Source organism: Homalodisca vitripennis, chromosome 1, assembly GCF_021130785.1.
Source record: "Homalodisca vitripennis isolate AUS2020 chromosome 1, UT_GWSS_2.1, whole genome shotgun sequence".
NCBI classification, from domain to species: domain Eukaryota; kingdom Metazoa; phylum Arthropoda; class Insecta; order Hemiptera; family Cicadellidae; genus Homalodisca; species Homalodisca vitripennis.
The window spans coordinates 40,500,298-40,526,936 of NC_060207.1; the positions used below are offsets into that span (position 1 = coordinate 40,500,298).

General features: G+C 32.9%; 1 protein-coding gene across 1 annotated transcript in view; it reads right to left on the reverse strand.

Moving 5' to 3' along the window:
- LOC124360190 (arrestin domain-containing protein 3-like) overlaps positions 1–13,402 on the reverse strand; it is a 397,115-nt gene extending 383,713 nt beyond the window's left edge. The window contains exon 1 of the mRNA XM_046813584.1: positions 13,272–13,402. Coding sequence (XP_046669540.1) covers positions 13,272–13,395 — 124 coding nt within the window. The 5' untranslated portion in view covers positions 13,396–13,402. The remainder of the gene's footprint in view (positions 1–13,271) is intronic.
- Between the last annotated feature and the right edge of the window lie 13,237 nt (positions 13,403–26,639).

A 26,639-nucleotide genomic window follows, 5' to 3' on the forward strand; every position in this document is an offset into this window, starting at 1 on the left:
TCTCTACAATTAATGTCTGTTGATTTTATGTATTTATTACCAATTTAACAAAGTTATTGTACATCAAACTTAAAAAAACATTGTTTCGTGCCCCAATGTTTTTGTATTTAACCCTGAATCCCTCAAAAAACTACTACAGGTACAGTTCTGAAACCTATTTTATTAGCTTTATCAGGTAAAAAATACATAAGAATCCACGATATTTCTTACTTAATTAACCTTTTCAAAAGTTCAGTATGGCTTTATTTTACTCTTTACCCAGGAATTCAGGCGAAATCTTTCGCTAGCTGTAACTCGCTAACGAAGCGTTTTCGGACATATGTTTATATAACATTTTTTCATTATTTTTACTAGTACAATGTGCTGTAGAAGTGGGGGAGAACTTCATGAATCGCCCTGTATATTTGGGTTTCTTATACATTATAATAATTATTATTATAAGCATCGTTTGACGGGTATTTTGCTTTCAAATCACATGTAAATTTCATTCTTTACACACATTTTCGAATAATAAAAGAGCACATTGATGGGCAAAAAGTTAAGTTTCTTTAGTGTAATAATACTCTCGCCCCACAGGAGGAGATCCGGGCGAGCTTCATCCGAGCGAGTGATTCTTGTACATCAATCTTTATTTAAATGATGTAGTGTGATATAATATTTATGCTTATACAATATAATCTATTGTATACCGTAATCTTGATCGTAGATATGATCTTGATGTAAAGTAAGTACAGTACCTTGCTTTATTGTTGTCTAGAAACTTGTTTATAGTGTGTCTTTATATAATCAACATATGTTTGTTTTTTATAGTCTGACTTGTAAAATTAAATACGACTCTAAGTAATTAATCTCCGAACTTTACCAAAATTCACCCAATTAACAAAAATACTATTCTGTTCTGATAAACTAAAGCCACGGGAATTGTATAATGTTTATCCCATTCACTCGTTAAACTAAATTCAGTAATTGAAAATTTTTAAATAAATCGTCTTCACTACTAAAAGCCCATAATTTAATGAAGAACATTACAGTGAATCCTCATTGTCAATGATGAAAGAGACAGATACATTAGATAATCCATTACACCTTTTAGCAGCTTTGGGAGCCAGAGTTTTGTCTAGCGCAAGCAATTTTAATTATTGAAGGAGTAGATGGCACAAACTCAGTTAACTCTGCGGCTAGGGAGACTCGAGTCAGACCGCAACCGAGAGTCTGGAGACCTCCAGAGAAATTTGAATCATGTTCTCACAATAACAGTGGCATGTTCTTCTTAAAGACACTCAGAAACTATTTTTACTTTGCAACATACCATATAAGATTTAAATGGACATAGTGCATATAAAATATTTTACAACCACGTTGGTATAAAAATGTATTATATAGTATACTGTCTGAATGCCTTTTCTCGTTTGGCATTCCCGCATTGCACTGTTAAGTTTCAGTAAAGTTGAAAGCCACAGTGTGGTTAAACCAGGGGAAGTTAGAGCTCTAACTCTTACAAATGCTTACTCAGCAGAATAGCTTGTAACATTTTACTAAATAATTATTGAATAAATGGGTTGCTCGCAAGGCTAAACCTTGTTGGCTTATTCTTCGAGCAATATCATTGTCAAGAAAACTGAGAAGGAAAGTTGAACTAGAAAAGGAAACATGACTAAAATGAACTAATAAACACACGCCAGATAGTTCTGTAACCGATCACAAGAAACAGTTTTAAAAAGAAAATTAGAGTACACTCTGTGAATTTTTCTTTTTGATAGCTTACGGTATTTCATATAGAAATAAACCATATAAACCCGTTTATAATCAGCAGTGGTCTCACCTCTAATTGTAACAAGACTGTTCGAGATGGAAGCAGTTTATATGAAAGCACGCCCAAGACTTAATTTTAATATGTATATTTATTTGAATGTATATTTATTTATAAAACTAGGAGATCTGTTGAATTTTCTGTACTAAATGTACAAATAAAATCCAAAAAACGGTTTTAAAAAATTTTATAATAAAAACCAAGGCAAAGGATGGATTTACATACTGTATAGAGCAAGAATGTATAATAGTAAAAAACTATCTTACTTTTGTAAAAATTAAACTGAGGGTATTTTGTGAGGAAATTGGTGCGCTCAAAATTTTTATTGCTAGTTACCAATGATGAGGTAAATGTGGTAAAAATAATCAAATTAATCTTAGAGAAAATTAATATTTTTAATAACGAACAGCAACAAATACATATATTTGTACTTCTTTACTAGATAAAACACTTGTGTTATTGTTTTGGATGACGATCACTTTCCTTAATTTAAGTGTGGAAAAAATAACATAATTAATTCATATATTTAAAAACGTATAATACGCTATAATATATGTCTTTATTTACATATATAAAAGTACATGGAGATGTTTTGATACGTGTCTTTTGAAAATTACAATACCAAAGCTCGTCTAAAATGTTGTAATATTCCAAAACACTCAAGGAATTCCACTAAAGCAAAGTTGACATCATAAGTAAAGAATGTCAAATGAAAAGTCCCACAGAGGTATTTAATGAATCCTGAGCCTTAATAATCCTAAGCTTCTCAAAGCCAGGCTTTATTGCAACTGACATATTTTCAATAGCCACCCTTTGCGTCAGTCGCAACCCCCGGCTATCTCATCCACTGTAATTACTATTTGGGACTGTCATTAGCAGGTTGTCAATACCTTGACTTACGTAATAGTCCTGTAAAATATTCCCTTTCAAGTAAAGACTAAAAATGTGTTACACTGTAAACCTTTTTTCCAGTATCAAAATACAAGTGAAATATCCCTTCCGGCTCATTGGGAAGAAAGGTTGAGTTCACTGTGACCGTTATCTCTAAATGTCTATATGAATAAACATTATTTGTTTTGATGTTTGATTTGCACAAAAATTGTGGAACAATAGCTTTCGATATTGGCACTTTAATATGATATTAACACTTTATGAATATTTAGATACTCAATAACCTTGGAACCTTACAAGACAAAAATAGTTATAAGGATATAAAGCAGGGAATTGATTTAGTTACAATCAATCCAAAATTATGTTTGGAAACATAACGTTTGATGTTTATAAACTTATAACGGTTCATTAGTAAATTTCTACAACTTTAAATAGCCAACACACAGAAACGTTAAGAGCTATCCCACAATAAGTAAGAATATATGTTGTTTATAATATTAGACCATTTTTTTAAATTTGTCAACTTTGATATATCTATGAAAAATATCCGAGGTAAAAATGTTGCCTAGATGTGAATAACCACAATCTTTAAACGTATTATTGGTTAAGTGCTATGTTTAGTCTGAATCTATAAAGAACTACGATAGTTATCGTTTTTACAATATTCCCGCATGTTGTATCTTACTTAATTTTCTACTTACGCTATCCAAGCTATGTGCGATTACGGCATTTTACCAGGTTTAGTCTGGATATTTTAAAGCTATGGTATAATGTGTCAAATTTGAATCAAATTTAATCTTTTTAGGATATCAAGAAGATGGAAAACAATAATATAGTTCCTCAAAAGATTAAACTTCATTTCAATCTTTTTGCGTGGTTGATTTTCATAACAAATCTTTTATTCGTTTGTAAGAGCATGAGGCACATGTGCGTTAAAATTTATCGTTCTGGTACGTTGAGAAAAAATTGTGTTTTTCTAGAGGTTACAACCCCATTTAATCCCTATTAGTTATGAAATGTTACCTTGCATATGAAAATGCCTTTTAACCCATGACACACGTATGCGTCTTATTTTATTTCTCTTGGAAAAATTACACTTTGTGTTTGATGCACATTTTTTTATACCTTTGCAATGCACATATTGGTTAAATTAATTGACTTAACCGGGCCGTTTAAATTAAAATTTGTTTGCTGTATTGCAACTTTAGAATCCAATATAGGATTTCTTGCTACTTCAAAGACTGTATCGAAGATGTAAGGGCATAGCCCTGAGAGATTTTCCAGGTATTCGCAGAATGTCTAGGTAAAATTTCAATACAATAGGTTCAGCAGTTTTACATGATTATGTAACACACAGAAAGAGAGAGAGGGGGGAGAGAGAGAGAGGGGGGGGAGGGAGAGAGAGAGAGAGGGAGGGGGAGAGAGAGAGAGAGAGAGAGAGAGAGAGAGAGAGAGAGAGGGAGAGAGAGAGAGAGAGAGAGAGAATTAGTATTTTATGTAATAATATAGATATTTAATGTACTTTATTTTGTTTCAATTTTCATATGTTCATTAATTTACCCTTATATTAACATTTATTAGTTAATAGGCATGTATATGTATGTATATACCTCAAAATATATAGTTATCGTTAAATATAGCTCCTAATTTTTTCGTGTACTACGTCTTTTCCGCAGAAATGGCGAAAATATTAAATCCCATTTACTTCGATAAATTACAACTGTACAAACAGACTGGAGAAGGCTGAGACCTTATTTAAGAATTACATTTTAATCTACTTTTAATTTGTATATAATATAAAGATTAAAATTGTTCTATTGATTAATATAAATAAATGGAAATTATTTGAGGAACTCTATTTTGTTTATCGTATTTACAAAGACGCCATAAAGATATATTCAATTTCTGAAAACAATAGAAATTAAAAGTGTTAAAGAAAGTTCCCTTTACATAGAAATGCTTTTCGCCTCACTCCCCGGTTTTTCTTGCGCCTTGATAATGTTACATATTACTAAAATGTTTGAGTATAGTTGCAAAAAGTTCATTTTTAACTTTCTAATTTAATATTTCATCAAAATGTTTAACAAGTAATTAATTTATTATTAGCATAAATTGTGGAAACAGAAAACTTAATTAGTATGACACTTTAATAGAAAATGCGTTAAAACACATTTTCATAAGTTTGCATAAATGCTATCGTCTTTCTCCATAATTTCTTCGCACCACCAAGACTAAGATAGTTACGTTATTTATGCCGCTGGTAAATTGGCTATCTCTATCTAACGCCACGAACTGCCCAATATTTCACTTTGATGCTACACCTAATAAAATACATCTTATATTATTGTATCCTAGTGTCAGTTGTAGCTATTAAACAATAATAAAAGAACAAACAATTATAGTAACTTAACCAAGTAAAATATCAAATTATTAATAGGTTATGTTACCCGCGGCTTCAATCATAATATTACTCGTATTTGTGGTAGAATCTTATTGATAATACATGATTTATTGATTAGGGTTCAACGATTAAATCTACACTATTATGTAAAAATCGAATGGCGTCTGTCCGTGAGCTTGGGTGTGTGAATAGATTGTACTGAAATTTTTCAGGGACATTCTTAGTGTCTCTGGTTAACATACATGCCCTATTTGGAAAATCCCTCAGGCTACGCCTTACTGGTTTTGGTAACTCTTTAAGCTTCATCAGCAGATAGTAAATGTGTTTATATAATCAACTTTTTCTATATAAATATTATAATGTGACAACACAATATTATATGTTTAGTTAATTTAAGTACTATTTAATATTTCTTTGTTTGAAGTTTGTTTTTGACGATGGAAGGATTGTGAAGGAAACAGGATATTTCCGGACATTTGCCATTGTTCAGTTATACCAAAGAAATCTGTAACACTACGTTTTTAATTAGTGCATGTTTCATAGTTAGTGAAGTTGACACACAACATAATGGTTGCGATTCCTGACTTATGCGTGTCACAACGCTCTGGTATGATTTGTTAATTTTAACAAACTAGGTCTGCACTTAATAAAAAGAAACTACTACATATTAAAAAGGAACTAACAGTCGTGGGACTGCCGATAGAAGTGAAAACGGAACTATTAAGTTGAGAGTAATTAACAATACGTTATAGTAACAGTACATCTGTAATTGTAAATGTGACGCGTTTTTAATTTTCCAATTTTAAAATCCACGAAAAAATATTATCAAATAACTAGAAATCTATTTTACCACGCTAGTAAGATAAATCTTATACCGTAATAATACTCATTTCATGATGAAGAGGTTAAGTATTAAAAACATAATTAAAATGAATAATGCTAAATTTTAAATACAAATATCCGTACAAATATTAAAAATGTTTAAAAATATATTCGTTGTTTTCATTATTCATTTATCTGTATAAAAATATGTTGTAATTGCTCAATATTAATAGTTAGTTAAACATAGAATACAAGTGAGTAAACACCGAGTGAACAACAGTGAGTTGAACACCGTTGTAAATAATACAGTTATTGCTACGGATAAAGTATATAATTGCAATAACAATTAAACCCACAATATTTTTAAAACTAATAAATTAGTTAAATTAACTTGGTTCTTTCGTAAAGGTATTTTTATTGCACAATAAACTAATTTATTGAGTTAATACGGTATCAGTGAGCCAATGCGCCAACTACAGTTCCGTCAGAAACGTTCACTCATCACTTCATACGCTACTACAGGCTAAACTAAACTTCCAATAAAAAAATGATAAATTACAAAAAAATATTCATCTATTTTCACACAATTTTCTCGCTGACAAGTTTTGTCTGACCAAAAAATATAAAAAATCCTCGCTTACTACTTTTTTCTTGTCATTGTAAACGCTATGTAAAATGTAAACAATAATCAAAATTATTTCGAAATTTTTTTTTAATATTTAAAAATGTAACCAATAGATTGCCAATATTAAGAGCTTTAATTTGACGCATCTTACAGAATTGTACGACATTAGCTTCACTTTTAAATCGCGAGTGGAAGCCGTAAAGGTCACTGATTTTCGCAGTCTGTTTTCATACTCCGCCGGGACAGTTTTAACACAGCGAGACTGACTTTTTCATGCAGGTTAGTAGTCCGCGGCTAAGTCTACGGTTAAAAAACACAGCGAGACTGACTTTTTCATGCAGGTTAGTATCATTAGCATGTCGGTGACGCGAACCGAGGATTTTACCCTCTACCAAAAATGCTCAACGCGCCTAAAGAAGTTTTCACTTCAAAAATACAGGTCAAAATGCGTCTGCAGCTACCGACCAACTAAAGGGTCAGTTCTCTCTCTCTCTTTTTTTATGTGTATGGTCTTTTGTTTTAGAGTTAGTTTGTATCGAGTTTACAACAGGTTGTTGTGAATACTGACTTATTCATGTAACAATGCTTGGGTATGATTTGTTTATTTTAACCTAGTTTGTAATTAATTGTTAGGTTATTTGTTTACCTGAAGAAGAGATCAGATTGCAGATCTCGAAACGTAGTGTTACTGATTATTTGTATCACTGAACAATGACAAATATCCGGAAAATCCTGTTTCTTTATCTCGATAGTATTGAAAGCATAGAGTAAGTTTTAAAATAACATCACTTCTTATTTTAACCTGCTCTGTAATCACTTACGATCACAGAGGTTATCCAGGTAATAAAGTAGGAAGGTTTTTTAAGAATATACTTTTTACTGTAAATGTTAGCAAATAAGTAGGCAGTACCTGATCATTAGTAAAGTGCAGATATCAACAAAAAAATACTATCTACCTTTCTCTGCAGATTTAAAAGACTGCTATAAAATACATCTGAGTTATTTTTTTGTTGAAAAATGTCCTTTACACAAACTCTATGTCATCACAAATATAAATAGATCGGAATAAACTATAATGGCCATACGTATCTAATTTTTATCGAAATAGACTTCTTAGAGCTGCGTACTCATATATTCTTGATCGGGCCGTCGGTACAAGCTAAACTTAGGTTGAAAATGACATAAAGCCTCATTACTTATTAAATCATGAGTGTGTTATCTGAAAAACTAAGAACTTCGAATTTAGGATTTCTTTATGCTGGCCTAAAATTGCTTACTTTATAATGAAATCATTAATCATAAAATATTTATTGAACATAATTTGAGTTATTTCACAGTAGTTATAATTTTTTTTAGAATTTATTTAAAAAGTAATAAGCTAGGTTGTCCTTGTTTTTCAGTTGGAACTTGCGTCCAAATTCCTTTGGGTACTGATAGCATTAGATAATTATTGTAGCCTTCAGACATCAACCTCGATGACTCCTACTGACAAGATAGCCAACGTATACCCTTTAGTCATGATAACTGAAAGAACTCCATAAATCCTCATTCCTGTCAGGTATGCTCTAGCACGGGCTCTGTTGGAATTCTTGACGGTATGATATCGGTAAGTTATCTATTTAATCCAAGGGGTAATATATATCACTCTGAACTTTATCTCACTACATTGTCCTCGAAGTTCTCAAAGTACAGCAGAGTCTAGATATTCTGAAGTTAAAACTTTCGTTCGAGACCACTCATGTGGTAATATGCATTAAGAAGCTCTAGAATTAAAGATTGTAATCTCAACTTAGTAAGAACCTAAGAGAAAAATTAGTTCATTACTCACGTATTTGAATAAATCAACATTTATGTATGTACAAAATTTCATTAATATAATTCGGTACTGTCCAACACTTTGTGATCGATCAATCAATCAGTGGTTTGATCCCTTTTTCTAAAAGTTTCCTTTATTGACAAAAAAATATAGAGCACAGAACTGTTTTGTAAAATATCTTAAGAGAAATTAAACTGGTAGCTATCTAAAATTACAATCTCTTGTTTCATGTCACATACGCACCATACACGGTGCTAGAGTGCAAAGCGGTCCAAGTTCAGTGTGCCTTTAAAATATAGGTTCACGTTTTACTGTGACTATACAGTTCATTGTGAGTGCAGATGATATTATAATGTGGTATGTCTTTACGACATTTGCCATCGTTCAGTGATATAAAAAAATCAGTAGTACTGCGTTTCGACATGTGCAGTCTGATATCTTCCTCAGGTGAATCACTAACCCAATACATAGATACGATCTAGGTTTAAATAAACAAATCATATCAAAGCATTGTTACATGTATAAGTCAGTATTCACAACAACCTGTTGTCAACTCGATACAAACTAACTCTAAAACAAAAGAAACCAGACACTTAAAACAAGAAAGAGAGAGAACTGACTCTTTTGTTGGTCGGTGACTCTAGATGCATTTTGACCTGTATTTTTAATACCTATTAGTTTGTTTTCATTAAGTGCATGTTTTAGAGGTAGTGTGTATGGAGTTGACACACAACATTATTGTTGTGATTGTCACAAAGCTTCGGTATGATTTGTTTATTTGAACCTAGGTTGTAGCTATGTGTTAGGGTTAGTTATTCACCTGAGGACGACATGAGATTGCAAATCTCGAAACATCGTGTTACTGATTATTTGTTTCACTGACCAATGGCTAATGTCCTGAAAATGTTATATCCATCACAATTCTTCTATCGTCAAAAAAACTTCAAATAAAGAAGTATTAGGTTTACCCCAAAGTAATTAACATTTATTTTTGTACTAGATGTCGGTTGTTCACATTTCGTATGTGCTCTGTATTGTTACCCTCAGTGTGGAATATGGTGTGGCTCGTTGACAATCTTTTGAACTAAGAGTTCAATCTTCGGTAATGATAAATAATTTTGCCCCAAATGGAGAGGTACGTAATGATATTGTGCACAAGAAAGTTGAGCATCATAAATCATTTTAACTGACGATAATTCTTCCGTGATTTAAAACTGTGGTTCATTACAACTTAATAGAGCTCTAGAGTTTTAAACAATCTTGGTGAATCAGAGTATTCATTATCTTAGATTTCGGACTTTCATTTGAAGAAGAAGAAAGCAATTACAAGTCTATTCAGGGCTCAGCTAGGAGTTATTAATAGCAAAACAATCGATTATAACATTTTTAGCCGTAGATTATATTACCGCCGGGCACTGCAAAACTCGCCTTGAAATGTTAACGATTTTGGAGCAGGTTTGTGCTTGTCTTGTAAACTGTAATAGGTTTAAATCCAATAACAACCAATTAGTTAATTGTTAACAAGAGTTTCAGTTAATGGCTGCTGTTTTATTTAGCTCCAGCGAATAAATGGAAAAGGTCACGAAATGTTTCATGTCACGCGCTTCAGTAATGCAATGTATTTCTGTAATTAGATAAAAGGATTATCAATTTCAAGTTTTAAAATCATTTTACTCTAATAAACACATTAATTACCTTTTTTACAAAACAGCTGTGGTTTTATAGAGTATTCTAAAAAACAGATATTATATGATTCACTTATTTACAGAATGAACTAAATAACTGTATATATAATTTCAAAATAGTTCAAATGAACGCGAAAAAACTTAAATACTATTATTTTTAACGAGAGTTAAACATGAGTTTCTGATCAAAATCTTTAACTTACCAAAAGTTATTAAAATTTAATTCAAATTAAATTAGTAATTATTTAATTGGTCCTCGTTTTGGTTGCCGTTCAACATTATGCAAGTATTTCATAAATAGTTTTTATTTTATTCTTTTGCAAGAAACTGTTTAAGTAACTTGCACTCTCTCTTTGTTATGAATGTCTAAATACGCCATAAATGTATTAATCTAATACCTGTAAACGAGCATAAAACAGCTCCAACGATTTTTAGGAAATTTTGTATTAGATGTTTTGGGAGAGATAAATTGATCTAGGAGGGTTTCATTTTTTTTAAACGTTGTTTTATTCATGTTTTAAAACAATAAAAAACCTCTACGAAGTCAATATTTATTTATTTTTTTAAATTTTTTAGTTTACATTCTATAGTAAATTACATGTGACGTATCATAACAAGAGTAGTAAGCCCAATGACTATTTGGTTTAAGGTATTGATAAAATACAGGTATGTGTCTTTTTAACTCACGTGTTCACTTAAAAATGCCTAAAAGATCTTTGAAAGAAAAAAAATAGTAATAAAAAATCAACATATGAACAAGAATAAATTATTGTAATTGAATAATAAACATTGACGAATATCTCACAGCTGATGTTTCATCAAAAATGGCAAAGAGTAAAAATAAAAATTGTAAATAAATTAACGTGTGGCACAACGTTATATATATTTCTTGATCGGGAAGCAAGACAAAATCAGCTATGAATCAAAAACTTCTAAGACCTGATTAAATGACAATGGCCATAAATACACACTTTTTCACAGATCTTCTTGATCGGTTAACAAAGTAAATCCAACATTGGCGTCGGAAATATAATTCACTCCAGCCAGAAATGCTCATACACGTGCAGAACCTACAACGTGCGCGCGAAGCCACGGGTGTAAGACAGTAGTATTTTTGAAATGTCCGCATTTTCAAATGAACCAAAAAACAGGTAATGACAAAATGGTAATGAAAAGTGCATAAATCACAATGTTGTTTACGAGGAGCGCGTAATTAAAATTGTTCATTACGTTATTAATAAAAGCTTCAAATGTTTAACTAACAGAAAAAATACAGTAGTCATGTTTCCTGTGAAGTATATCAAGCTATATAAAACTAAAAACTGTACCTATGTATAACTGTAATAAAATATAGTACTTAAATTACGATATATATGAAGATTTTTTTTTTAATCTGTCTAGCCAGAATTGAATCCGGATTATGAACGGTCCGGATTTTTAACGTCCGAATTTTTGACGCTCTACTGTACTGCTAGTAACTTATAAAATGTTTGATTAATTTTACAACTAAATAGCGTGACATAACATTGTAATGTACAAAATTTGAGTGTTCCTCGTTGTAAAAAAAACTATTTCTGTAGAAATAAATAACAAAAGTGTTGTGTAATTTCTTTCAAATACAATAATTGTGCTACTCTTTACTGAAATTATTAGTTTTTACCTTCTTCTTTGTGTTTTTATTTTAGTGTTTCGATGTTTTACAAATGTTTATTTGCAGCTATATATATTTTTAGAGTACAAACAAGGTATCTGAGCGACACAAGCTAATGACATTGTTCCGTGGTACCGCATTTTACTAAACTAAAGATACACTGTTTAATATCGCCTCACGCTTCGTATTATTAACACTGTAAGAGTCTGAGAAATATTGTGTTTTCTTAGATTTCCTGGAATAGATTAGTTAAGTCAAGTAAATTTATTCTCCCGATCTTTGAGAAACCAATTATTTACGACCCATAAAATATCCAGCAACAGTTTAGAAACACATTTTGGTTACGGAATTAATTATAAAATTGTCTATAAATTTAGTAATTCTATATCTTTAAAATCATTGATCATTTTAAAAGATAAGGGTTGAATAGCAATCAATGAAGAATTAGAAACTTAATTATAACTTCCAAAAATGATACTGTTATACTTTAATGGTGATAATACTGATAATTCTCTTTTTTACGATGTGCCATGTGGTAAGATATTATCTTTTTGGCTATTAAAGATAATATCTGCAAATTACTAAGTCCAATATTACTGGAATATTAGTACCAGTATCATTACCGTTGTAAAGTTGTAGAATGCAACTGAATATAAAATAAGTTAGTGAAAGTTGTATCATGTTTTAATTATTCGGGAGTGGGGAGACGCCCAGCTATAAGGATGTTTGTTCAATGTTCGCTATACACAGCACAAAGGCTGGGCGCCTACAGTGTCTCTACGCTATCAAAGACCGGGCTCGTCCTCCCTTACGTCCTGGTTATCGCAGGTTTCAATTCACATCCTCATTCAGTTCCTCCCGCAGGATCACACGCGCCTGTACAGTTCATTATAAACTATTTAGAATTCCCGAACAGCTTAATACCGTCATAATGATATTCTTTTAAAAATATATTGCAATAAACGGCATCGCCATCAGAATGCTTAGGGCAGTTTTAACCGAGGATAGTTCTAAGATTGTCAGGATCATTTTACAAAATATAATTGAAAACATCCCATTCAAAGTTATTGCTTTATAATAACAGCAGACATTCAGCAATCAGTAAAAAAACTTATTAAAATCTCATTCACTAGTTAAAACTGTGCTATAAAATGTTTGATTTGTTGAACCGAAAAACATCATTTGCTTTTTTAACCCAAAGTGCTTTCAATAGTATACAAGTTTTGGATTACAATTTCAATAATACATTTATTTCAATAAAACATTTTTTTAACTATTTTGTTTTTGAAACATATGATATGTCAAACTTTATCAGTATCTGAGTCATATCATGATATCTTTAATCATTCAAAAAAAATGGAAATGCCATGCAAACATTGTATAATATTCCAAGTTTATTTAGTTTTTTCTCTGGTACTAGTTGCAGTATGAAGTCACGCATATGTACTCATTTTAAAACTAATAACGCTTTTTTAGTTCTGATCTTACTGTTTATTTATGAACTTATGTGGATAAATGTCACACACGTTGTTCCAATAATTGTTTGTGCCAGTAATAGCAGTGAACTCACATCTCAGTTTGAAGTTCTCCACCGTATCCAAGAGCACGTGCCCGGCCAGTACCTCCCCGGCGTAGTACATCTCCCGGTCCAGGCGGATGTCGAACTCGCGGATATAGTCCATGGTGACATCCATGCAGACTCACACATCACTGGAGTCGTGACGCGCGATCCCGGCAGCGCGCAGGACCTCCCCTCTTTGCGACCCCCCTCCCCCGCCACCCCCCTTGATCACCTCTCTCCCGGTGATTCCTAAGTTTTGACATTAATAGGACAGCGCGAATCGAATCAACTGGGATTCATTTGCCTCATTTCATTCTCTCAAGTCGATTTTTATTTCCTCGATCGCTTCCGACAAAGTGATATTTTTTCACGGTAATTTACGATCCAAAATGAGGCCTTTCGTCTCCTCCTTCCCCTCCCTTATTCTACAGATAAACAATAAAAATGCAAATTTCCGCTTTACCTTGTTCAGCTAAATTAAAATAAAGCGATGAAACTGCTAAAATGATGAATTTCAAATCACTTTATAAAGATTGGAATGAATCGAAATTTCAGATTCGGTTGGACATTGACGCACGTTCCAATTTAAATTAAATATTCTAGTTGTGTAAAACAGTTATGTAATCAGCTTAAGAGTTTTAGGAACTCGTTTTATCGTACTTTACGAGAGGATCCGAATGTAAATAGGAGCAGTGCCTAGTTTCAAGTATTTCTACTTGAGGAAAGTAAATAAAAGTCTGATAGCAGTTTATCGAATTTGGTGTATGTATTTTAATTGAAGTCGATAATTTTAGTTTCCTTTATAGTGCTATATTGCTTGCTATTAATTTGCACAATTATCGAATTTCTATTAAAGCAGAACACCAATTTCCTGTGTCTAGATGTCGTTATACAATGACTACAATTACAAGTTTTTCGCAACAAAAGTGTTAGAATATAAAAAGTGGAAGCGGCACATATTTTCAAGCCTTTTATTGCTAACAATAAAAAATAGCACATAGTATGTTGTTCAAAAATTTCACATTAAAATACAAAGAGATTTATGTACATGAAGGATACAAATTTTAGACTGTGGCACCCAACGTGTTATATGGAGAGTGAGTTTTCCATAGCATACAAGTTTAATTTATTAAATGAAACAAAACCGCCCATTTAAATAACCGGAAATGTATCTTACTATTTCAAATTAATCCTTTACTCCCATATTGGTTTAAAATCTTAAATGGTGTGATTTGTTGTGTTTGAATTGGAGGGAATATTAAACATTTCTGTCAGTTTTTGACTTGCTAAATTATTACTGATATTTATGCAATCCACACAGGATTTCTAAGACAACTGTTATTTAATATATAATATTAAATGTATTAATATAGCAAAAATATTCACAATAAAATCTGGTTGATCCTGAAATAATGACAGGTACTAAGGTTGTTGTAGTGTTATACAGGTTAAAGTGAAAATGCAAGTAAATGTTAACTGTGTATTTTCTAAGTATCGTAATGACAGCTATTTCGTCCAAAACAGAAAAAAGTTAGGCCTATATAACAAACCAAACAATTTAAATGTTTAACAGAAACTCAACTAACTGTTCTTCCTATGAAATGTAGACCGTTTGGTCTCTCATAATTCAGGGTTCATGTATTCACAGATTCATTAATTCACAGCTTGTTTTAACTCAGAGTAAAGTAATGAATTTTTAGTCCAGCTATTATTTCTTTGTATATTATAGTCACAGCCTTTTAAGATATCTTTCCTCTAGATGCCTAGGATAGAAGAAATATAGGCATTTAAAGAATCATTTTGGACAAATGTTCAACTAGGCCCAATGGAATATAGCTGAATAAAACTATGTAGAATTTTAACACTATAGTATTTACATATAACTTATAACATAGGATTGACACGTTTTAAATGGAATTTGAAAACTACAGTTACACACTTTTATACAACAAAATTTACTTCCTTCATTTATAGAGTTTGGTAGTGGTTAAAATACAGCCATAGTCGTTCACAATAACACCAAAACATGTCAAATATCGTACTTTTGTTAAATTAATAAAACATTGTACATAATTTGAAATTAATTAAAATTTGTTATTGTAAATGGTAAAGTTGAATAAAACATTTACTAAAATTGGAATTTGAAATTCTTGCTAAACACAGTTAAATTCTAACTCCGCGCGTGGTGATTGGTCGGTTTAGTTCGTTTGTTTGGTCGCACTGTTATGACAGGTTAGAGGTTATAATTTGTTATTTTAAATGTTTGACTAGCAATACGCGCTGTTTCTTCTCAATCGACTGAATTACGATTGATTGCAGAGTGATTTAAACTAATAATTTACTTAACACTATCAACATTTGTCAATAGTATGACATAACCTATAAACTCAGTTTCTCAACTTTTGTGTCAATCTAACAATTAATCAATCAATCATAGTTTACGATAATGAAATATCAGTGTACAATTATTTACCTTTATTGTTGTAGTTGTTGTAAATGACGAATCTAAGCACTCCACATTTTCACGAATAAACATAGTTATCTGCTTTATCCCGTGCGGCGGACCCACAGTTATCTGCTTTATCCCGTGCGGATCCCGTGCGGCGGACCCACTGGACGGGCATCGTAACGTTACCGGGCGTTACACTTTTTCATGAGTGACTCCGAGCCGCAACCTAATTTAAGACGTTGTCACGTCAAAACGTACTAAATTTTGTTAAGATGAATTGTAAACATTTTTCACATTGCTATAATTTAATGAATGTGATAACTTAGGTTTTTGTAAAACAATCTGCGTTATCACCGAGTTCTATTCAGTATGAAAGAAAGAGAAAAGTCATTATTTGTTGAAGAGTTGTGAGCCGTGGTTGGTCTGGTGCATAAAGCTATAACGAGGGTGAAGGAAGAAGAATTGATCCCAGCGGGCTCTACACAGCCTTTACCCTGCGCTCGTCTGTCTTTCATTGTAATTTCTTCTGAGAGTCAAAAATACTATAAAAGTTAAAATTTTTCAGAAATATCTAAAAATTGGTTAATTGAATTTAATAATGAATTGGATATATTATAAATTGTTAATAAATCTTCTGGATAGAATTCATATAACTAAAAAAATTGTTGATTCGTATAGATTTTGTCTGTCACCTTCAAAATCTCATGAAATATAATCTACATCAATATGTTTTTTAAATATTTCAGTACAATCAGAAAGCAAGAGATTTTTGTGGTATTTAATACATTTTGATAATAAAAATTAATATATACACAAATTCTTAAGTAAGTCTTATGGCGCGATAAAATGGTTTCTTTTAAAGCCTTTACCTAGATCCCCTATAGTGAAAGGTATGATATTGATCATAAAACTACATACAAATTTTAAAACATTTTTTTTTTTTCAATTTTCTTGCAGTAAATTTCATAAGAATTTACATAAATGTCCCCTGCAGATTGTGGGATATAGTAATTTGTTGGTTAAACAAATGTTAAGGATTATTTTTCTTTTAAAACGAATAAACTGTATAAAAACTAGTTTTACATACTCGTATTTTGGAAGTATATTAAATCTATTTTGGTAGCATCTATTAATAGAACTCCACCACCAGCTAAATACTGTTCATCAAACTCCACAGAAATCTTTTTAAATAAAATACAGAATTGGTTAGAATTGGTTAGCAAACATAAAAATAACAGAGTATTGGTGGCTTCTGATTTTAATATCAACTTGTTGAATGAAAGTTGTAACAATGTTAAAACTTTTAAAAACATTCTGACACAAATGGGTTTTTATATAATTTTTTGGCACCAACCAGAATTACTGATTTTACAATGTCATGCATAGACAACATTTTTTCAAGTATGAACTGTATGGTAAATGATAAAATAAATTTTGACATGGGGTGGTCAGATCATAATTCTTTGTTTATTTCCATCCAGTTACCTGAGAAAACTAAAAGAGAATGAATTTTAATAAGTAAAATATTTTTTTCTGCAATTAATAAATGTCTTCAATTTTGAATCAAGAATAAAAAAACTAAATTGGACTTTGGACCCATCTGATAATGTAAACAATAACTTTAATGCTTTTTTGTCAGAATTCTTGTTAATATTTAATGAATGTTTTCCAATGAAAACCATTAGTGGGAAGACGAGAATTACTAAAAACTCCTGGTCTACTATGGGGATAAAAATTTCAAGTATAAAAAAAGAGAGTTACACAGCTTAGTCAAAACAAACAAATCACCATTGCTTTTAAAATATTATAGAACATACAGAGGAATATTTAGAAAAGTTGTTAACAATGCTAAACGAATGTTTAATGACGAACTAATTTCCAAGTCGAAAATAAATCTAAGGCTGTCTGGTCAGTCGTTAAATCTGAATTGGGATTCGGTCAAAAGGAAAAAAGTCTTGGACAAATTAATTATTGACAATGATACAATATATGATCCAAATAGAATTGTTCAAGAATTCAATGAACATTTTGCTTTAGCTGCAGAGAAACTTAAACAAACTTCCAAAAGTATACCCTATAATGAGCATATGATTTTTCATAATATGAAACAAACGCCTCATGAATTCAAATTTTTAACTGTAAAAAACAAAGATGTATCAAAAGCCATAATGAAATTAAAAAATACAAATTCCACAGGATGGGACGATGTTCCTACCTTCCTTATAAAAAAATTGAATCCCTACATCTGTACCCAACTATGTACTCTAATTAATTTCTCTTTTATGAAGAGCGAATTTCCTGACAGACTGAAATATTCTGTGATAACACCTATATTTAAAAAAGGAAACAGAGCTCACATTGAAAACTATCGCCCAATTTCAGTCCCATAGTTTTTTCAAAAATTTTTGAAAGTTGTAAATTCTCAGTTGACTGGATATTTGGAACAATATGACTTATTTCATAAAAATCAATTTGGCTTTAGGAGAGGTCATGGCACTGAAGGGGCCCTGGCTCATTTGGTAAATGAGGTTTCTCAAGCCTTGGATGAGTCGCGGGCCACTGCTGGTGTGTTCTGCGATTTATCTAGCGCTTTTGATTGCGTTATACATAACAATCTTATTAAAAAATTGGAATTTTATGGTGTGAGAGAATTAAACTGGTTTAGGTCTTATTTCCAATCTAGGAAACAAAAAACTTTGATTAAAATTGGAAGCATAAAATATGAATCTGAATGGAAGTCTGTAAGTAAGGGGGTGCCTCAGGGATCCATTTTAGGCCCAACATTATTTTCAATTTATATAAATGACCTACAGGAAGTAACAGATGAAGGTTTAATATTGTATGCTGACGATACAACAGCAATAGTAAAATACCTAAACACTGTAAGTTTGCATTGTAAAATCTCATCACTTATCTTAAAATTAAATAATTGGTTCAATCTAAATGGTTTATTTTTAAATAGCAAAAAATCAGAAATTGTTTATTTTAAAACACACCAAAATAAATCTATTCTTCAGACCGTGAATTTCAATGATGAATCGGTAGGTTTTTCTAATACAGTAAAGTTTTTAGGAGTATACATTGACGAAAACATTAATTGGAAACATCATATTGAAAAATTGAAAAATAAGCTGAGCTCTGCGTGTTTTGCCTTAAAAGTTTTACAAAATATTATGAGTTTTCAAGTGATGATGACAGTGTATTATGGTTATTTTTTTCCTCACATGAAATACGGTATATTGGCATGGGGTTCTTCCTCCAAAGCAATTTCTATTTTTATATTGCAAAAAAGAGCTTTGAGAATCATAACAAAATTAAATTTTAGATCATCCTGTAGGTCTATATTTAAACAGTTAAATTTATTGACCATTCCGTCACTTTATATATACCTGTATGAGGTCTTAATGTATACCCATAAAAACTTACTTAATAATATCACCACAAAAGATCATGATTATAATACAAGACAGAGAGACAGACTTACATACCCAATCCATAGAACTAAATTATTTGAAATGTCCCCTTATTACAATCTCTCTATCTCTATCCTCTTTGCCTCCAGAAAAGTTCTCTATAAAATTAAAACATATTTTAATAGAGAAAGAATATTATTCAGAAACTGATTTTCTAAATGATGCAACCTTCATTACTTAATTACCCCCCAACCATATCAAAACATTTTGATGTATATATATTAATTCCAATGTATTTATTTTATCACTAATTATTTTTAAATGTGTTTTATGTTTTGTAAATTATTTTATTTTAGTGTAATAATAGCTACATCTATCTTTATTTAATTTTAATATGAATTATAATCTGTACCTGTATCATTAGAGTTTAATGTTTTATATACGTACTGGATCACTGTTTGTGTGATTAATATTGATTATTTATCAATGAATTGTTAATTATGTTTATAACTTTTTTAAATAAGGATTAGTATATTTTAAACTATACTGACGAGTCACCTGTTCATTGTAGATTTTATCTACTACATTTATGTAACGTTACGTGACAATAAATTTCTGATTTCTGATTTCTGTCAAATATTGTACTTATTTAAATTTAAAACGTGCAGCCATAATCGTTCACAATAAAACCTTTTAAACATTGTACTTTTGTTGAATTAAAAACATGTAGTATTTTAAAATGCAGCCATAGCCGTTTACAATAACTCCTAATTCGTCCCACGAGTCGGTTATGTCCATTTATCTTTTTATACATACAATAAAAAAGTCATATCCGTATTTCTACGAGCTCGATTTCATTTACTTAATTCAGTACATCAAATTAAAGCTATTGAAAAACTCTTATATTTAGGGAAAATATCTCAAAAGGTTGTGCCTAAATTGTTTTCAAAGATATTTTTGTAAACAACCAAATAACATGATCTTAACACGATGATTACTTAACAGCATTTAGTTTCTACAATAAAGAATTAAACATTGTTCAGTCTTGAAAAATCACAGGTAACAAATATGTCAAAAATGTTTATAAACCAAAAGTTAAACTAAATGTAGGTAAATACAATTTTCTCACAAAAAAGGTCGCGTTGACAAAGAATGTGTTAAATGATATAGGATCACTCACCTCGCCTGCCAGAGCTATGAGCGTGTGTGTTAAAGTAGACCTAATCCTCACCCTGACTGTTAGCTCAGTTAACATATCCATTACCGGGATTAAGGAGGTGGACGGCTAATGCCAGGGTACTATCGTTATTGTACAGTAGACTAGAGGGAAGTGTAGTGGGTACCACAACCTCGCCTTGCAGAGCTATTGATCGGGTGTATTACAGTAAGTGGATGTAATCCACCTAGACAGCTCAGTTAACATAGCTATTATCGACATTAAGGAAGTGGACGGCTAATTCCATGATTCTATCGTTATTGTACAATGGACTAGTGTAGTGGGTACCACAACCTCGCCTTGCAGAGCTATTGATCGGGTCTGGATGTAATCCACCTAGACAGCTCAGTTAACATAGCTATTATCGAGATTAAGGAGGTGGACGGCTAATTCCATGATTCTATCGTTATTGTACAATGGACTAGTGTAGTGGGTACCACAACCTCGCCTTGCAGAGCTATTGATCGGGTCTGGATGTAATCCACCTAGACAGCTCAGTTAACATAGCTATTATCGAGATTAAGGAGGTGGACGGCTAATTCCATGATTCTATCGTTATTGTACAATGGACTAGTGTAGTGGGTACCACAACCTCGCCTTGCAGAGCTATTGATCGGGTGTATTACAGTAAGTGGATGTAATCCACCTAGACAGCTCAGTTAACATAGCTATTATCGAGTTTATGGAGGTGGACGGCTAATTCCATGATTCTATCGTTATTGTACAATAGACTAGTGTAGTGGGTACCACAACCTCGCCTTGCAGAGCTATTGATCGGGACTGGATGTAATCCACCTAGACAGCTCAGTTAACATAGCTATTATCGAGATTAAGGAGGTGGACGGCTAATTCCATGATTCTATCGTTATTGTACAATGGACTAGTGTAGTGGGTACCACAACCTCGCCTTGCAGAGCTATTGATCGGGTCTGGATGTAATCCACCTAGACAGCTCAGTTAACATAGCTATTATCGAGATTAAGGAGGTGGACGGCTAATTCCATGATTCTATCGTTATTGTACAATGGACTAGTGTAGTGGGTACCACAACCTCGCCTTGCAGAGCTATTGATCGGGTCTGGATGTAATCCACCTAGACAGCTCAGTTAACATAGCTATTATCGAGATTAAGGAGGTGGACGGCTAATTCCATTATTCTATCGTTATTGTACAATGGACTAGTGTAGTGGGTACCACAACCTCGCCTTGCAGAGCTATTGATCGGGTCTGGATGTAATCCACCTAGACAGCTCAGTTAACATAGCCATTATCGAGATTAAGGAGGTGGACGGCTAATTCCATGATTCTATCGTTATTGTACAATGGACTAGTGTAGTGGGTACCACAACCTCGCCTTGCAGAGCTATTGATCGGGTCTGGATGTAATCCACCTAGACAGCTCAGTTAACATAGCTATTATCGAGATTAAGGATGTGGACGGCTAATTCCATGATTCTATCGTTATTGTACAATGGACTAGTGTAGTGGGTACCACAACCTCGCCTTGCAGAGCTATTGATCGGGTGTATTACAGTAAGTGGATGTAATCCACCTAGACAGCTCAGTTAACATAGCCATTATCGAGATTAAGGAGGTGGACGGCTAATTCCATGATTCTATCGTTATTGTACAATGGACTAGTGTAGTGGGTACCACAACCTCGCCTTGCAGAGCTATTGATCGGGTCTGGATGTAATCCACCTAGACAGCTCAGTTAACATAGCCATTATCGAGATTAAGGAGGTGGACGGCTAATTCCATGATTCTATCGTTATTGTACAATGGACTAGTGTAGTGGGTACCACAACCTCGCCTTGCAGAGCTATTGATCGGGTCTGGATGTAATCCACCTAGACAGCTCAGTTAACATAGCTATTATCGAGATTAAGGAGGTGGACGGCTAATTCCATGATTCTATCGTTATTGTACAATGGACTAGTGTAGTGGGTACCACAACCTCGCCTTGCAGAGCTATTGATCGGGACTGGATGTAATCCACCTAGACAGCTCAGTTAACATAGCTATTATCGAGATTAAGGAGGTGGACGGCTAATTCCATGATTCTATCGTTATTGTACAATGGACTAGTGTAGTGGGTACCACAACCTCGCCTTGCAGAGCTATTGATCGGGTCTGGATGTAATCCACCTAGACAGCTCAGTTAACATAGCTATTATCGAGATTAAGGAGGTGGACGGCTAATTCTATGATTCTATCGTTATTGTACAATGGACTAGTGTAGTGGGTACCACAACCTCGCCTTGCAGAGCTATTGATCGGGTGTATTACTGGATGTAATCCACCAAGACAGCTCAGTTAACATAGCCATTATCGAGATTAAGGAAGGTGGACGGCTAATTCCATGATTATATCGTTATTGTACAATGGACTAGTGTAGTGGGTACCACAACCTCGCCTTGCAGAGCTATTGATCGAGTCTGGATGTAATCCACCTAGACAGCAGCTCAGTTAACATAGCTATTATCGAGATTAAGGAGGTGGACGGCTAATTCCATGATTCTATCGTTATTGTACAATGGACTAGTGTAGTGGGTACCACACAACCTCGCCTTGCAGAGCTATTGATCGGGTCTGGATGTAATCCACCTAGACAGCTCAGTTAACATAGCTATTATCGAGATTAAGGAGGTGGACGGCTAATTCCATGATTCTATCGTTATTGTACAATGGACTAGTGTAGTGGGTACCACAACCTCGCCTTGCAGAGCTATTGATCGGGTGTATTACAGTAAGTGGATGTAATCCACCTAGACAGCTCAGTTAACATAGCTATTATCGAGTTTATGGAGGTGGACGGCTAATTCCATGATTCTATCGTTATTGTACAATGGACTAGTGTAGTGGGTACCACAACCTCGCCTTGCAGAGCTATTGATCGGGACTGGATGTAATCCACCTAGACAGCTCAATTAACATAGCTATTATCGAGATTAAAGGAGTTGGACGGCTAATTCCATGATTATATCGTTATTGTACAATGGACTAGTGTAGTGGGTACCACAACCTCGCCTTGCAGAGCTATTGATCGGGTCTGGATGTAATCCACCTAGACAGCTCAGTTAACATAGCTATTATCGAGATTAAGGAGGTGGACGGCTAATTCCATGATTCTATCGTTATTGTACAATGGACTAGTGTAGTGGGTACCACAACCTCGCCTTGCAGAGCTATTGATCGGGTGTATTACAGTAAGTGGATGTAATCCACCTAGACAGCTCAGTTAACATAGCCATGATCGAGATTAAGGAAGTGGACGGCTAATTCCATGATTCTATCGTTATTGTACAATGGACTAGTGTAGTGGGTACCACAACCTCGCCTTGCAGAGCTATTGATCGGGTCTGGATGTAATCCACCTAGACAGCTCAGTTAACATAGCTATTATCGAGATTAAGGAGGTGGACGGCTAATTCCATTATTCTATCGTTATTGTACAATGGACTAGTGTAGTGGGTACCACAACCTCGCCTTGCAGAGCTATTGATCGGGTCTGGATGTAATTCCCCTATACAGCTCAGTTAACATAGCTATTATCGAGATTAAGGAGGTGGACGGCTAATTCCATGATTCTATCGTTATTGTACAATGGACTAGTGTAGTGGGTACCACAACCTCGCCTTGCAGAGCTATTGATCGGGTGTATTACAGTAAGTGGATGTAATCCACCTAGACAGCTCAGTTAACATAGCTATTATCGAGATTATGGAGGTGGACGGCTAATTCCATGATTATATCGTTATTGTACAATGGACTAGTGTAGTGGGTACCACAACCTCGTCTGCAAGAGCTATTAATCGGGTATATTACAGTAAGTGGATGTAATCCACCTAGACAGCTCAGTTAACATATCCATTATCGGGGTTAAGGTGGTGGCGGTTACGCCAGGGGTCTATCGTTATTGTACAGTAGACTAGAGCGAAGTGTGGTGGGTACCGCAAATCTCACCTGCCAGAATAATTGAGCGGACGTGTTACAGTAAGTAGATGTAATTCTCACCCCGACTGTTAATTCTGTTAACGTATGAATTTTACATTGTGAAAATAAAAACTCTATTTTCTGTAAACGTTTGCTAAGGTAATAATTAATTTGAATAAATTAAACGAAAGAAGACCTAATTTAACATTAAATGTTAGAGCTGTAACAATATGCCTCTAATTGAAACTGTAATGGGTAAAATATATGAAAACCAAATTTTTATTAGGGATATAAAAACCTGGTTCTACAAATATATTTAGTGAGGAATTTTATGATATAATATGATTTTTTTAAATAAAAATGGTTTTACGTTAATGAAATCAAAGGATAGGACTTTTCCTAAAAGTTACACTGAAATAAGATGTTTCGGTTACTTTTGTGCTGAGATAAAAAAACTTCCAAATTTTGTTAGATAATTTAAAATGGGACATTGTAGTAGGAAACCCATTTATAACTAAAATTCATCTAAGTTTACAAGTTGGTATAATTTTTTTCCGATGTTCTTGGAACTAAATTCTTGGCGGAATAATAACGTAATTAGCACTCTTCGTAATCGTTTATCTCTTGAATTTTGTAACCGATTACGAGCCTACCGAGGATATGTTCTTGTGCCTTGTTCGCAAGTTCCTGTACTACAAAAATGAGCCTTCTCCTACTTTGATTCGTTCTTCCTTTTTGCGGCTACAGCTGCAATGTCGGGCCAAGAATGCTTGGAAATTTAAAAGTGAAATCATGTGTTTGATTATTGACTAATGGCGGCAAGGACAACGACGTACGTGTGTTCTTTGTTTCACAAGGAGTCTCGTTTACCCTTGAAAATAATTAAAGGTAAGTAAATATTATAGTTTTGTTTGTAATTATATATTGTATTTTGATTAATAATTTATATTAATTTGTATATGTTAGTTTGTAAGATTTAAAACCATAAAACAACATTGTTCTTAGAAATATGTGTTAAGTTTTTTGATTTGACAATTTGATTTCAGTATTTTTCAACAAAATAGTATAATTCGTTGGTATTTTTATATGGTTGGATAGTCATGAATATCGATGATTGAATATCATTCGATAATCATGATCCGATTGTGACGGGGCCGCATATTATACTGCAGCCCACTTTTCTTTTCAAAGTTGCCACGATGAATGTTTTTGTAAAATTGTTAGCCACACATTTCACGATAACAACGATAGGTAACTCAAATAATGAAAACATAACTTGATAAGCAGCTGTTTTAATTTGCATCTGTTTTGTAAACCTGATATCAAAAATAGAGTAGCTATAGCTAAAAGAATTAAACGTGTGACATGTCCACGATGGTGTATGACTTTGTGGACACATTGTATAACACCTCATTTTATAAATAAATTTAGCACATGGTGTATATAATAATTCTATAATAAATTATGTATTGGTGATGCTGCAACAGTAAATTTTAATGACTAGAACTTTACGAATAGTTCGATTTATAAGTTTTAAATAATGATATAAGTTAATTATCACATAAAATGGTAAACTTCGATTCGAGTATCAAGGAATGTATTTCCGAAATAATTTATTTTCATGTAAATGTAAAGTAAAATGTAAATATATTTTAGAATTCCATCAAAGCCTCCTGAGACTGTAAGCACAATTTACTTGTACACGCAGAATTGTATAAGGTTTTGAAGCTAAAATGTTGATGTCATTCAATGCCAGTTTGTGAAGACGAAGGTATAAACATTTTTGTTTGAGTGGAGTCAGCAGAAAATGGCGTACTGATCGAGAGTGACGGTCGCCCGCTCCTTCTCTTCCCACTTGTGTACATTAATTAACCATACAATTCTAGATTCTAAACTTAAATTCCCTGATTTGAATGTTGTAGTCAACTTGGTCACTGATAGATGTCTAATTAATCAAATTTCAACTTCCATGTCTAATGTCATATTGGTCAATAAAACAGAAATATTGAGTGAGCGGTCCAACTGGCGAAGGTAAAATTCTCCACTGTATCTGACAGTGTGTCCCCCAAAAACAAAAAATTATAATATGAGGATTATCTCTATCACAAAAGAATGTAAATTTTGAATTATAGCAATTTGCATTCTGTACGTTTTGAAAAGTCTTTAATATTCCAGAGAATAAATACCCATATTGTCACAAAATGGTTATAAACACTCAAGGAATTGGTGGAATGAATTTAAAAACGTATAACTAATATAGTATAAAATTTATTTATTAGTTTACAGTAGTTACAGTAACATTTTACTAACATTACAAATCCAGGAACTGGGTACCATTTTTGAATTAGAATCCGCTTTGCAAC